Below are 13,716 nucleotides of genomic sequence, written 5' to 3'. Positions count from 1 at the left end.
CATTGATAGGACTTGCTGATGAATAATAAACTAAGATAAAGGATATATGGTAGTGGATCAAGTTGAAGGTGAGTGTTGCCTACCTACAAGTAGGAAGTTTCAAGAATTGGTGTTAGTCTGGTTTTGTTTAATACTGTTGCCTCTCAGTTAGTCAATATTCATGGCATTGCCAGGTTGTTTCCATTATGAGAAGAAATTGATGATAGTCAGGTACTTTCTGTGGTGCAATCTTGTTTATTTACAAAGAATGTACCCAGAGTCTCATTTCCCTTAACACAATAGAAACAAACAGCATACCATTTTCTTGCTCCCAGCTTCCAAACTTGCATTTCCAGTGAGTTCTGTGCTCCAGGAAGCTCAGTCTCTCTTTTCCTTCTCAGGACCATTCTCACAACTCACTTCTCTGCCAGTCTCCTGACTTTCTCTGCTTTCTGCCTCACATGCACAGCTTGCTTAACCATCCCGTAACCCCTGCATTTGCAGTCAGTTCCAGGGAAACCCTTCCTGTGTTGGGTCTTGCTCTTACCACAATTTACCAAGGATTGTGGTGGATTCTCTATCACTGGCCATTTTTAAATCAAGTTTTTCTAGAAGATATGCTCTAGATCAAACAGGAATTAATTCAGGGAAGTCCTATGGCCTGTGTTATACAGGAGACAAGACTAGATGATCAGTGTCCCCTTCTAGTTTTATCTATGCATCTCTGCACAAATCTTGCCAGATAGCCCAGTGCCTTGGGTGGTGGCTTGTACTTTTTCAGCTACCACTATGTAAAAGGGGTTTAATTGCTCCTTCCATTTAACCTGAATGAAGCATGCTTTGCACACCCATTGACTTTAACCAGCTTTGTGGTCGACTACTAATCAAAGATTTGCTTGATGGTAGCCATTAACACCTTCCAGTCTAACAATATGTTTGATCTAGGATTGGGAGTATACAGCACTGTGGCATTGCCTCATTTTCAGGTTGATGATGCTTAGAGTCCGTAACTTGCACCTTTTGAGACAGTAGCAGAGTATGATACTAATTGAGCTAGTTGCTTGCCAGGGGATTTCTTGTCTGCCAACAGCAAATTAAGCTTGTTATGCGTACTCTGCTGCTTTAAAAAAAATAATTCTCAGCAACACAGAAGTTAGTTGAAAAAGCTAATGGTTCCCATCTAAAAAAAATTTAACAGTGGAGAAAATAGCTTGTGGATGTAGCCAAGGTTAACTTTACCTGAAAATGTTAGAGTACCCATGAGGCTCTAGGGTGTATACATCTTAATTTGTCATCTAGAAACTTTAGTCACGCTTACAGAGCAACTTCTAGGATGGAGCATCTGAAGGAAATGTAATCACTATTTATATTGGAGAAACAAATATGCTTTTAGTTTTTAGTTGAACATTTGGGAAATCACAGTAGAAGAAAAATCAATACAGGTGGTGATAAAACTGAATTATGACAGTGCAGTGTATGCTGCCTATCGGTGCTAAGAAACAATGCTGCCAGGAAACCCAGGTGAATGGATTCATTAAAATGTGAGGGTTTTGAAATGGTTCTTGATTTTGTATCACTTGTTGCACTGCGTGCTTTCTCAGAATGTGAATAGATATAAGGGGAGTTGTCACTTATCTTTCATCTCGGTTATTTTTTGGAAACTCTCATCATCAGCATCCCGAGTAAAGCCCCAAACACACCACAAAATATTAAACATAATTTCTAGCACTGTAGCTGAAAATTGTTATTATTTGAAAATGTGTTTTTTATGTCTGCTCATACTTTTAAAATGTATTATTTTTTGTGACATTACAGTATGGTAAAGGACAAAACAGAAATAATTATGCAAGGTCTGGGCTAATGAGTCAAAATGAGTATATCCTACCCAGAGAGGATGGTATAGTACATTAAACACAGACTCCTTTGGCCATCAATCTGGATTCTGCCATCTTTCTATTATTCCAAAGTACTGAGTCCCATGCAGTGTTACAAGTAGGGTAGTACAGTCCAGCACGCCGTACTAGTAAGATATTTATAGCCCGTACTCCATATCGGAAAGACACAGGAAGAGACACAGGAGGAGCTGTACCGCCCCCAGCCCTTCAATGCAGCTGTGTCTCCTGAGTCCTGTCTGGGGTCTGTACAGCAGCCCTGCAGGAGGACAGGGCTGGGGGTGGGACTGCTCCTTTTACCGCTGTGATTCCAGAGAACCCAGCGGTTCAGAAGTCTCTGGCGCAGCGGGAGGAGGCCAGAGGGGCCGCCCCCCCGGCAATGTGGGATGGATCATGGGGGGGGGGGCAGAGAGAGAGCGTGGAGCCCCAGGCTGGGGGCGGGGCATGGAGGAGTCATGTTGGGAGGTCACGTGCCCCCTACTTTAGCTGGTGCCGTGTACTGGTAAGAAATGAATTCTACTTGCACCACCGGTCCCCTGTAATGTAACTGTGTACATCTTTTCAGATGAGAACTTAAATTGAAATCACGTTAGCTCTACATGGACCTATGAGACCCTGTGGCATTTCTTGTAAGATCAGGGATTTACCTAAGCACTTTGGCCAAAATACGTTCTTGCTTCCTTGTTGTACATCGTGCTGCCTCACATTCAGATGGCTGAAATTTAGTGGTGGGTGAAGTGTCTCCCTTTGCATATAGGACACAACACTGCTGTTATTACTTAGGCAAAATACTATTAACTTAGTTTAATCTTTTCAACTGAATACAGAGTTTTGACCTAATAGGGCTGCGGAACTGGGATGGTAGGGTCCGATTCAGCAAAGTATTGAAACATGCTCTGCTGAATCAGGACCATAGTTTTGAATAGTATTTTGAGCCCTTTCGGCGGAAACTACTAAACTAATTGAAAAGGACACCATCAACTTACATATCCCAGTTCTGTTTGAAAATTTTGTACTCACTATAGTTACAAGTAACAATGAAGATTATTAAGTATCAGAGTGGTAGCCGTGTTAGTCTGAATCTGTAAAAAGCAACAAAGGGTCTTGTGGCACCTTTAAGACTAACAGAAGTATTGGAGCATAAGCTTTCGTGGGTGAATGCCCACTTCCTGTGGCACCTTTAAGACTAACAGAAGTATTGGAGCATAAGCTTTCGTGGGCATTCACCCACGAAAGCTTATGCTCCAATACTTCTGTTAGTCTTAAAGGTGCCACCAGACCCTCTCTTGCTAATGAAGATTATTGTAGCTCAAAAAATCTTGAGGACCAATAATTGTGCATTTTACAGCAATGTGTGTTTAGTCACTAAAGACAGTCAGTCTCCCCTCGTATTTGTGCAGGTCTCTTATCCCCATTGTGGCATAAAAACATTTTAAAAGAAATAGGAAAATGTGATTAGAAAGGTAAAAAAATTTGGTTGGGGAAGGGGGCCTCAATACCTCTAATACTAAAACTACATTAGTTCTTTCTAAAATTGATGGTGTTCCTTAAATGTTTGTTCTAAAGGCACAGTGTTATCAGTGTAGTGTGTTTCATTAATGTTGTCTAGATTGCAAGAGGCTTTTTTATAGACTCATATGAGAAACATTGGAAAGATCTGTCCAAGTAATCAACTTCATTCCCTAGCCATTGGAATTTTTTTCCTCAATAGTATTTTCTAGTGTTTTTATCCAGTCTGGAAGAATTTGAGAAAGTAGCATTTCTCTCCTGAATTCTTGCTAAATGTGTGAGATTAGTTTCATGTAAACATACTCGACTCTTACAAATTGCATGCTTAATTGCTAAACACAGTACTAACCTTTCCAAGAGTGAGGCATTTTTAACATGCAAAATATATATATCTATATATATACTACGCAGAAAATGGTCAGTATGTATGTCCATGATCTGGTTTGAAAGCAGCAATAAAATCTGTCCTTCCAACCTTACCTCACTAGTTAGAAAGTTCATAAAAACAAGAGTTCGCTTCAAAGTTTTCAGCCTCTCCAGAATCTTGCCTAATAGTCATGGCAGGGTCTCACTGCAATGTTAATATTTGTCATTCCAGTCAGCACTGTATAATTGTGTGACAAATAGTCATAAATAGGGACCACTAAGCACATTGCTTCAAATGGCTTCTTTGAAATTTGGGAATTCCCAAATACATCTGAAATATAAAGTGCTAAAAGCTCTAGTTATTGATGTACAGTTTTGGTCCATAATGACTCTATTGCCTGGTTCTATTTTGTATATTAAAAAATCAGCAGTGGCATGAGACAAAATAAGATCTCATCCTGTTTTTTGAAAACTTTGAGCAAATTTAACGCTGATGTAAACAGGCACTTCAGTGGAGCTATTCCTTGTTACATGAGTCCAGAATTTGGTTTTGTGTGTTTGCACTGTTTGGTCAGCAAATATCTAAGTGAAAGTATTTTATTGCTTACATTGTATGCAAAATTTAGGGTGTATTGTGTGAGAATTTGTAATTGTTTTGTCTAATTTGACATTTTTTGTTGAACTACTTTTGCTTTATAAATGAGTTGAGTTCATGCTGCCATTTGCAATAATGTTGTTAATATGATGCTTATGAAAAGTGAAGTAGACAAGCATTCTGCCAAGACCAGAGCCAGGTTTTGCTGCTGATGTGGCGGTCTAACTTGAAGTCCATATAATAAAATGATATCTTTCCCAGGCCATTTTATATTATACATGCAAAAACGCTACATTAAAAGAACATTATTAAGATTACATAGTTAATCACTCAAAAATTAAGGAATAGCAGACTAGCAGAGGTCATCTAGTCCAACCCCCTGCTCAAAGCAGTACCAATCCCCAACTAAATCATCCCAGCCAGGGCTTTGTCAAGCCTGACCTTAAAAACTTCTAAGGAAGGAGATTCCACCACCTCCCTAGGTAACCCATTCCAGTGCTTCACCACCCTCCTAGGGAAAAAGTTTTTCCTAATATCCAATCTAAACCTCCCCCACTGCAACTTGAGACTTTTCCACTTTTCTTCCTGGTGTAGTAGTCATCAAGTTGCGAATCCTCCAATATTTAAGAAACCACTGTAACGCACTCTAACGCAAAGCTTTAGCAGTGACTTGTGCTTCCTGTGGGTACTCAGGATTATCGGGCACCTCGCTATTACCTGCCCTTAATGTGAGAAAGCCTTGTTTGTGCCTGCCGGAGGTCAGCTCCCATGCTCCACAAGCAATACAAGCACTCTCCTCTAGGCCCCCATTGGCCTCACTGGTGGCATGTAGAATGCTCTGTGCTGCCAGAGTCTTTCACTGTGGCAGGGGAAGGCTCCAGCGGTGGTGAGCTGCGGAGCCTTTCCCCACATCTGGAGCCTTTCACTGTGGTATGGAAGGGCTCCAGCAGCGGGACACTACATTGCTGACTGTAGATGTGGGAGGCGCTGCTTGGGCACATAGAGGGCTGTGTTCTGGTGTGTCTGTACTCGCCTAAGCAGTGCCTCACTGTCTACACTGCTATTTATACCCATGTTATCTGGGTGCGCAGGTTAGCAATGGGCACATTCAAAGCCTCGAGACCTCCAAGCATCCCCCTGGAGTGTTCAGCCCCTGGTGCACTGGACACTTACACTATTCACAGATTCACTACTTACAAAGAAACCGTGCACCCCAGCTTAACGGTTCGGCCTCAGATACCCAGGCCACTTAACACACAGCAATTAGATCTGTGAAACAAGTTTATGTAAGAAAGCACAGAGATCTAAGTAATAGCAAGTAAAAGTATTGGAAACAAATGGTTACAGATAAAAGAAAATCAACTCATTCTAGAGCCTAGACTTAACTAGCTAGATACTCTCATATCTTGTAGAGTAACGCTGACCAAAATCCTTGCAGTGCTTTACAGCTAGGTTGGCTGAGATCCTCCTTTCATGAGACACGTTGTCAGGTTGCCTCCTAGGTGAAGGACCCAGAATGTTCCTTTGCTCCCTCCACAAGATGTGCAAGTTCCATCCTTTGTCTTTATTCACAAACAGGACACCTCCTGTTGTTGGTTTCATCTTGTAGATTTCTCAACCTCTTCTTCTCTGGCTCAGTATGCAAGTAGGCCTGCATCATGAGACATCCCATACACAAATTACCAGATCAGGAGTTAGGTGTCTGCTACCTCCTGTCTGAAAGGAACATTTCCAAGGTAGATCACCTCCTGGTGGCCTGCCTTAACTCCAAGACCTTAAGAACACACACATTTTAGTATAGATGCATAACTCCATAGGTATTATCCGTACATCCATTTCTCAACGATTATGACAATTAGTGGGCTACTGGCTCTCGATAGTGACCTCACATGACACCTTCCAGTGAACTATTATGCATATATCTGACCCAGGGGATCCCTGTAAAACCCTCTGTGCCCTCTGCCAGTTAGGGTGACCAGTCAGCAAATGTAAAAAGTTGGGACAGGAGTGGGGGGCGGTAATAGGAGCCTATATAAGAAAAAGACCCAAAAATCAGGACTGTCCCTATAAAATCGGGACATCTGGTCATCCTACTGCCAGTCAGTTGGCATCAAAGATCTATGGGTCACAGTGACCTTGGCAGTGTTAAGACTAGCCTTGGCAGAATACTATTTTTTTTATTTCTTTGCAATTTGGTGATTTAATATCAATTTTTATATATGTTTAAAAACATTTAACTTTTTATTTTTACAGTTGTGGGAAATTAAGAAGGGGTAGGGTTGGGGTTAGGGCAGCACTGATAGGTGGCGGCCAGGGGTTCCCAGCATTGACCGTGGGGCGGCAAGGGGCTCCCTGCATGGCTGAGGCCCCAGACACTGAGACACAAGGTGTGGGAGAGTCTGTGGTCCTGACCTGGCAGAGCAGAGACCCCCAGACAGGCTGCAAGGAGAAGAACAAGCCCTCGGCTGCTGAACAGTTCCTGCCTGGGTAGGAATCCCTTCAGCAGTGGAATGGCCTCCCCCACAGTCTAGGGATCCTCCTCCGTGTAGTCCTGGCTGGGGTTCTCCACTCTGTCTCACCAGGACCACAGCCTTCCTTGTGCTTGTAGGGATCAGGAGTTGCCGGCCCTGTGGTTGTTCAGGGAGTCCTCTGCAGCACTACTATCACAGCCCTATTCACTCATTCCTGCAGAAGGTTCCACAGGGCTAGTGACACCTGATCCCTGCAGGCACAAGGTGCGGGGAGAAAGCTGTGCTCACCTGACCTTTACAGATGGATTTTTTTCATCAATTTCAGTGTGTCAGCTGAAATCGATGTTAGCCAACATTTATCATTTAAATTGAATTCTGCCACACTAGTTAAGACAGAATAACTTCCCAAGTGAACGAATGTGAGACAGTCAGATGTGCTGATCTGTTGATACAATGGTTATGAAAGTATACGACGTTACTGTTAAGGTTTTGTGTTAGAGTACAAGTTTGATGAAGGTACAGAGAAGGGCCACTAGGATGATCAGAGGAATGGAAAACCTGTCGTATGAAAGGAGACTCGAGGAGCTTGGGTTGTTTAGCCTGACCAAACGAAGGCTGAGGGGGGATATGATTGCTCTCTTTAAATATATCAGAGGAATAAATACCAGGGAGGGAGAGGAATTATTCCAGCTCAGTACTAATGTGGACACGAGAACGAATGGATATAAACTGGCCGTGGGGAAGTTTAGGCTTGAAATTAGACGAAGGTTTATGACCGTCGGAGGGGTGAAATATTGGAACAGCCTTCCGAGGGAAACGGTGGGGGCGAAGGACCTGTCTGGTTTTAAGATTAAGCTAGATAAGTTTATGGAGAGAATGGTTTAATGGGATAACATGATTTTAGTCAAAGGAACAGCATGCCATTGCTGGTAAATAGTATAATGGCCTATGAGGGTCTGGCTGGAGAATCTTGCCTACATGCTCGGGGTTCTACTGATCGCCATATTTGGGGTCGGGAAGGAATTTTCCTCCAGGGTAGATTGGCAGAGGCCCTGGAGGTTTTTCGCCTTCCTCCGCAGCATGGGGCAGGGATCGCTAGCTGGAGGATTCTCTGCTAATTGAAGTCTCTAAACCACAGGATCTGGGGACTTCAACAGCAGAGTCAAAGGAAAGGGTTGGGACGGCTTTGTGGCCTGCATCATGCGGGAGGTCAGACTAGATGATCATAATGGTCCCTTCTGACCTTAAAGTCTATGAGTTTATGAGTCTAAGTTGGAGTATGTAGAGCTTTTGGATATCTGTTGGAGGGGAAAGTGAAAGTCTTAAGGAGGGTTGGAATGCATCATCAATAGTGTTGTAGACAATATGAAGGTGGAAAGGAATACATCAGTCTTTCCCCTCAACTTCTTATTTCTAGTCTTAAGCTTTTGGGTGAATGGGGTGTGCCCTGCTGCAACCTTATCTGCCAGTGAATATAGTTTTATTTACTAATAATTAATTACACAAAACATGCTATGTTAATAACCCTAGACTAGTTAAAATAACCTGCAAAATTAGATCATTAATGCAGTCTTTGTTGTTGTTGTAGCCCTCACACTGGGTGGCAGCAGTACCAATCTGACGTGCCGAAGATTCCTACAGCTTGTATTTCAGTGGAAGATGCCGAAATGATGGCACGGATGTCTTCCCGAGGCACCAGGATTGTTGTGACCCTGAAGATGGAAGCCAAGACCTATCCCGATACTGGTTCCTTTAACACTGTGGCAGAAATAGTTGGGAGCAAGTACCCAGAACAGGTTAGTGTGAATCTGGAAAAAGAGTGACTCATATTTGAAAACTAGTAACTTCCATTTGCCAGCCCATTGCACTCTGTACATGTTGGCTTTAATATTTGCTTTCAAAACAGCAGGTCAAATTCAGCCTTGGTGTAAGGGAGAGTGTGGTACACCTGCATAAGGACTACTAGGTTCTAAGGTGAGAGAGCTCAGGTAAAATATGGAACTTTAACTGCTCCTTTTTATTTTCAGCTATGTCGCAAGTTCATCTTTATGAAAGTGGTGCGTTCCTTATGTGGATATTTGTCTTTAACAAAACAAAACAAAACTATGTTAACAGAGGTTAAATCCTAATGCTAGTGAAAATATGTAGTGTGTCAAAATAAAAACAAACAAACTACATTTGGCCATGTAGTGCCCTTGAACTTCCTTGTTCATTTACTGATCTGGTAATCTGCACTAGGTCTTCTAGTCAGCGTGAATAAATGAAGTGCTCCTGTAAATACAAAATACTTTGAAGAGAGGTTGTAAACCCATGCAAAGATAAATATCAGTTGTTGAATTAACCTAGTTTTTAATATAAAAAACAATTAGCTCTTTAATGAACTAATTGGTTCTGATCACCACAGTATTTCAGTGGAGTTACTCCAGTGTAAAACTAGAGTAATGTTCTGGTGAACCTAGCTAACTAGCTGCAAGTTCAGTTTAAATGTTAGCTGTTTTGAAATTGAAAGCTACTATCTTAAGGTTTTTTCCACTTTCTCCATTTTTTTAATTTCCAGTTTTATAGCTTAAAATCAGCCAAACCAAATTTGTGGTCGTAGAAAACTTGTGCCTGAGATGTGGCCTTTTTATGCCAAGTTACATCATGGAATACATTTTTTTGGTTGTACATTTATAATGGAAATGCTGATGCAACCTTAATTATGGCAGCACTAGAAATCCCTGCTAAAATCAAGCTACTAAGCCAGAATCCTTTTTTAAACTTCAGTTTTCCAATTTTAATGAAATATAGGAGTACTATATCTTTATCATAGTCTTTTAAAAATCATACTTGTTTCATATTTTTATTTGCTTTAATAGTGTTTTGTCCTTTAATAGTGTTATATCTTTAGCTACGGTTTTGAATTATGACAGCTAGGAACCCTAGAGAGAAGTTAGTGTAATCCTTTTTGCTGCCAAATGATCAAGCTTCTGAAAACTCTGCAATGGCCATTGTGGTTGAGTGGTTAATATGCCATCAGTTATGAATTTAGCTACATGAAATGCAACCTTACTAAACAAAGTCTTAAGTCTTAAATTGTTAGCTGTACCCTAATTTATGTCACATAAATTTTTAGCAACAGTTCTGAGTAGCTATTGTATTTACCCTTCTGAATCATACTTGATGTATATCAAAATTATAGTATTTCACTGCAAGCATTATAATATCCAAAAATTTTAACCTAAAAGATTTAAAGAAGAAGGCCCATGTATATTCTCTGTGGCTATCTTCACCTGTCTCTTTCAGTAGCCCAACAAGAGAAATGTTCTTGAACTGAGCAGCAAAGATTTTTGAAACCCTAGGTGGAGATTTAGTCACAAGTTCCCTGCTGATGTTAATGGGAGTGGTGGCATATACACCTTTAAAATGTAACCCAAGAAACAGAAAATAAAACAAGTGAACATTGCGGGTTTTCAGTACTTGTTTTTCACAGGAGGTTAATGCATGTTTTGCCACCCAAAGATACACTGTTACTCTGGTAAAAACTGGAACCATCTAACTATTCATGCAATCAAATACAATATAGAATTAAACTCTTACGATGCACTTTATGCCAAAGAATCTTGGAATGCATTAAAAACTCGATGGAACAGAAAGGTGCTGTTTTTATGAGCCAAAGTCTCAATTAAAGTTTTGCATTAAAACATTAGCAAATTTGGCCTTCTGAACCTGAGTGAGAAATCAACAGTAGGAGACATAATATTATAAAATAGGGTTACCATTCGTCCGGATTTACCCGGACATGTCCTCCTTTTCGCGCTAAAAATAGCGTCCGGGGGGAATTTGTAAAGCACTCACAATGTCCGGGATTTCCCCCTCCCCCGGCAGAGCGAGCGGCTGGGAGGGCTGCAGAAAAATCCCGGGCTGGACTCCTGAGCAGCTGTAGAGGAGCCGGAGCCGCCCTGCATTCTGAGTTGGCCTCTCCTGCAACCCGGTCCGGCAGCACTGTGCAGGGCCAGGGACCGGGTTTTGTTGTGCTGGGGAGCGCAGCCACGTGTCCGGCTCGGCTCGCACAGAGCCCAACACCCTGTTCTGAGCAGCAGGGTAAGGGGGACCGGGGGCAGGAAGGTTCTGGAGGGGGCAGTCAAGAAACGGGGGGGGGGCTTTTGGGGGGGGGTGGAGAAAGTTTTGGGCAGTCAGGGTACAGGTAGGGGGTAGGGTCCTGGGAGGCAGTTGGGGGGGGTCTTAGGAGGGGGCAGTTAGGGGACAAGGAACAGGGAGGCTTAGGGGTGGGGTTCTGGAGGGCAGTTAGGAGCAGGGGTCCCAGGAAGGGGCAGTCAGGGGACAAGGAGCAGGGGGGTGGGGAGCTGGGAGTTCTGGGGGGAGGCTGTCAGGGGGCAGGAGTGGGGAGAGGGATCGGAGCAGTCAGGGGACAGGGAGCAGAGAGGTTTAGATGGGTTGGGAGTTCTGGGGGGGGCTGTCAGGGGGCAGGAGTGGGGAGAGGGATCGGAGCAGTCAGGGGACAGGGAGCAGAGAGGTTTAGATGGGTTGGGAGTTCTGGGGGGGGCTGTCAGGGGGCAGGAGTGCGGAGAGGGATCGGAGCAGTCAGGGGACAGGGAGCAGAGGGGTTTAGATGGGTTGGGAGTTCGGGGGGGGCTGTCAGGGGGTGGGGAGTGGTTGGATGGGGCGTGGGAGTCCCAGGGGTCTGTCTGGGGGTGGGGGTGTGGATAAGGGTTGGGGCAGTCAGGGGACAAGAGGCAGGGAGGCTTAGATAGGGAGTGGAGTCCTGGGGGGCAGTTAGGGGCAGGGGTCCCAGGAGGGGGCAGTCAGGGGACAAGGAACGGGGGGAGGGTTGGGGGTTCTGGGGGGGCGGGAAGTGGGCGGGGCTAGGGCGGGGCTCCTCCTGTCCTCTTTTTTGCTTGCTGAAATATGGTAACCCTATTATAAAAACTTCTAAAGCGATATGTTTTGTACAGTAAGCAGGGACCTTAAAAACACCACCATTAGCAAATGTGCAACTAGTTGGGCACCTATGGTAGAAAATTTAAGGTATGTATTTGTCTGTGAAGATCACTGCATGATGCAGAGCCAGTCTGATGTTGTGCATTGTAATGTGTATCAATGTTTGTACATTAGAGATTTTGGTAACCGTAGCTGTGGTATGGACTAGACTTTAATACAATACAATGCAATGGGAAAAAATGTTAACTTAAGGTTAAGGTTGCTTGGCAGTATGATGCCCCTTTGCAGAACATTGAGTTGAGCAAAACTGAAATTTCTGAACACCAGGAGATGTGATGTTAAAGTTGCCCAAGCAATCTTAACTCAGCAATGCCCCAATATGCCCATTAACATGTGTACCTTTACTCTGCCAACCCCACAATTGCTGAAATGTACAAGTTCTTTGCCTCCTTTTACAACCCATTCACTCTCATCTACAGGATTCCATCTATTAAAAGGACAAAAAGGAAAAATTAATTAGCGTTGGGCTGCAGGGTGGTTGGGGTGCACTGGCAGACCTGGAGGTGCAGGAAGGGTTGGCTGCTGCAGGGTGGCTAGGGTGCACTGGCAGACCTGGAGGTTCAGGAAGGGTTGGCTGCTGCAGGGTGGCTAGGGTGCACTGGCAGACCTGGAGGTGCAGGAAGGATGGGTTTCAGGGTGGTTGGCGTGCAGAAAGGTTGGGATGCAATGAGGTTGAGGTGCACTGGCAGAGCTGTGTGCTGCAGGAGAGTTGGGGTGCACTGTCAGAGCTGGGGGGTACTATACCTCCTTCACTCGAACTTCCAATGTTCTCCCCTCTCAAGAAGCATTCACATGTCTAATTTTTCTCCCAAACACTTTGATTACATTCCCCCCAAAATGAAATTGCCACCCATTACTCACAAATTGCAGCAGCCTCCAGCCACTCATTTCAAAACTCCTTTTGTCTTACATGGGGGATTGTGATTAATTTATCCTTAGATACGTTAATTGAAGGGTGAGTTCACAGCCATCAAGATGTTTGTGATTCATCCAGTCATTAGTACCTCTCAGTTTAACAGTACAAGTCAACAGAAGAAAACAGGGTGTGTGTTTTTTGGAGGGGCACAATAACTTAGGAATCCCTTGGTAAAAGGACTTCAAATTTGGATCACTAGACCTACCCTGAAACCCCTATGAGGCACACCAATTTTCAAGGTAATCTGAGTAACCGTTTGGATTTTAGAACACTTATAAAATTTGAGTTTAAGGTGCAAAAAATAGGAATGGAAACCCTTTGGCTTTTTTTCCATATTGGCTCATACACACTGTAATATATGTACATTTTCTTAAATACCATTCTCAGTTTGGGTCCCCCAAATATTTAGTGGGTGCCATGCACTACCTTGGGTAAAACTTGATAGATTGAGAGCCTTTTGATCCGCATCACTACTATGGTTTGATCTCTAGCTCTGACCAAACTAGAAACGTTTTTAAAAATTACTGGGGGAGGAGGCGGCTTTTATCTCCAGAACCCCTGGCTCAAATGACTTCACATTTGGAACATTAACCCTACACTGAACCCTCCTGAGACACACCAAATGTCAAAGAAATACAGTGAAGCCTGTTGATTTTAGAGGACTTAAACAAGTCCACTTTTAAGGAGATGACATGACACCACCTTACCTGTAATAGTGCTCCTGATCCATTATATAATGAAGTTACAGGTAATAATAGCTTATTAAATCTTCTCAAAAGATTTGTAGCATTTTTTAAAGGGCCACCACAAACTTAAATTATATTGGTTTGAAAACTTTATCTACTATCGTTACAAGAAGCTGTGAGAATGGATAAGACAGAGTCTGTTTGGTCCAAAATCACTTTGGGGAAGAAAACTACTAGAGTTCCCCTGCCATAGTATTTGGGGTGTATGACAGACCACCAGAATCTGGTTTGGATATGAATA

At 43.2% G+C, this 13,716-nt stretch overlaps 1 protein-coding gene across 1 annotated transcript in view; it reads left to right on the top strand.

Annotated features, from left to right (window-relative positions):
• The window catches only part of CPQ (carboxypeptidase Q), a 281,476-nt gene that overhangs the window by 95,238 nt on the left and 172,522 nt on the right, over window positions 1-13,716 (top strand). The window contains exon 4 of the mRNA XM_054019834.1: window positions 8,401-8,608. Within this exon, the coding sequence (XP_053875809.1) occupies window positions 8,401-8,608 (208 nt within the window). The remainder of the gene's footprint in view (window positions 1-8,400; window positions 8,609-13,716) is intronic.

Source organism: Malaclemys terrapin, chromosome 2 (genome assembly GCF_027887155.1).
Source record: "Malaclemys terrapin pileata isolate rMalTer1 chromosome 2, rMalTer1.hap1, whole genome shotgun sequence".
In the NCBI taxonomy this organism is placed as follows: domain Eukaryota; kingdom Metazoa; phylum Chordata; order Testudines; family Emydidae; genus Malaclemys; species Malaclemys terrapin.
Note: the sequence above shows the minus strand (reverse complement) of the source record. Positions and strands in the feature narration are given on the sequence as shown.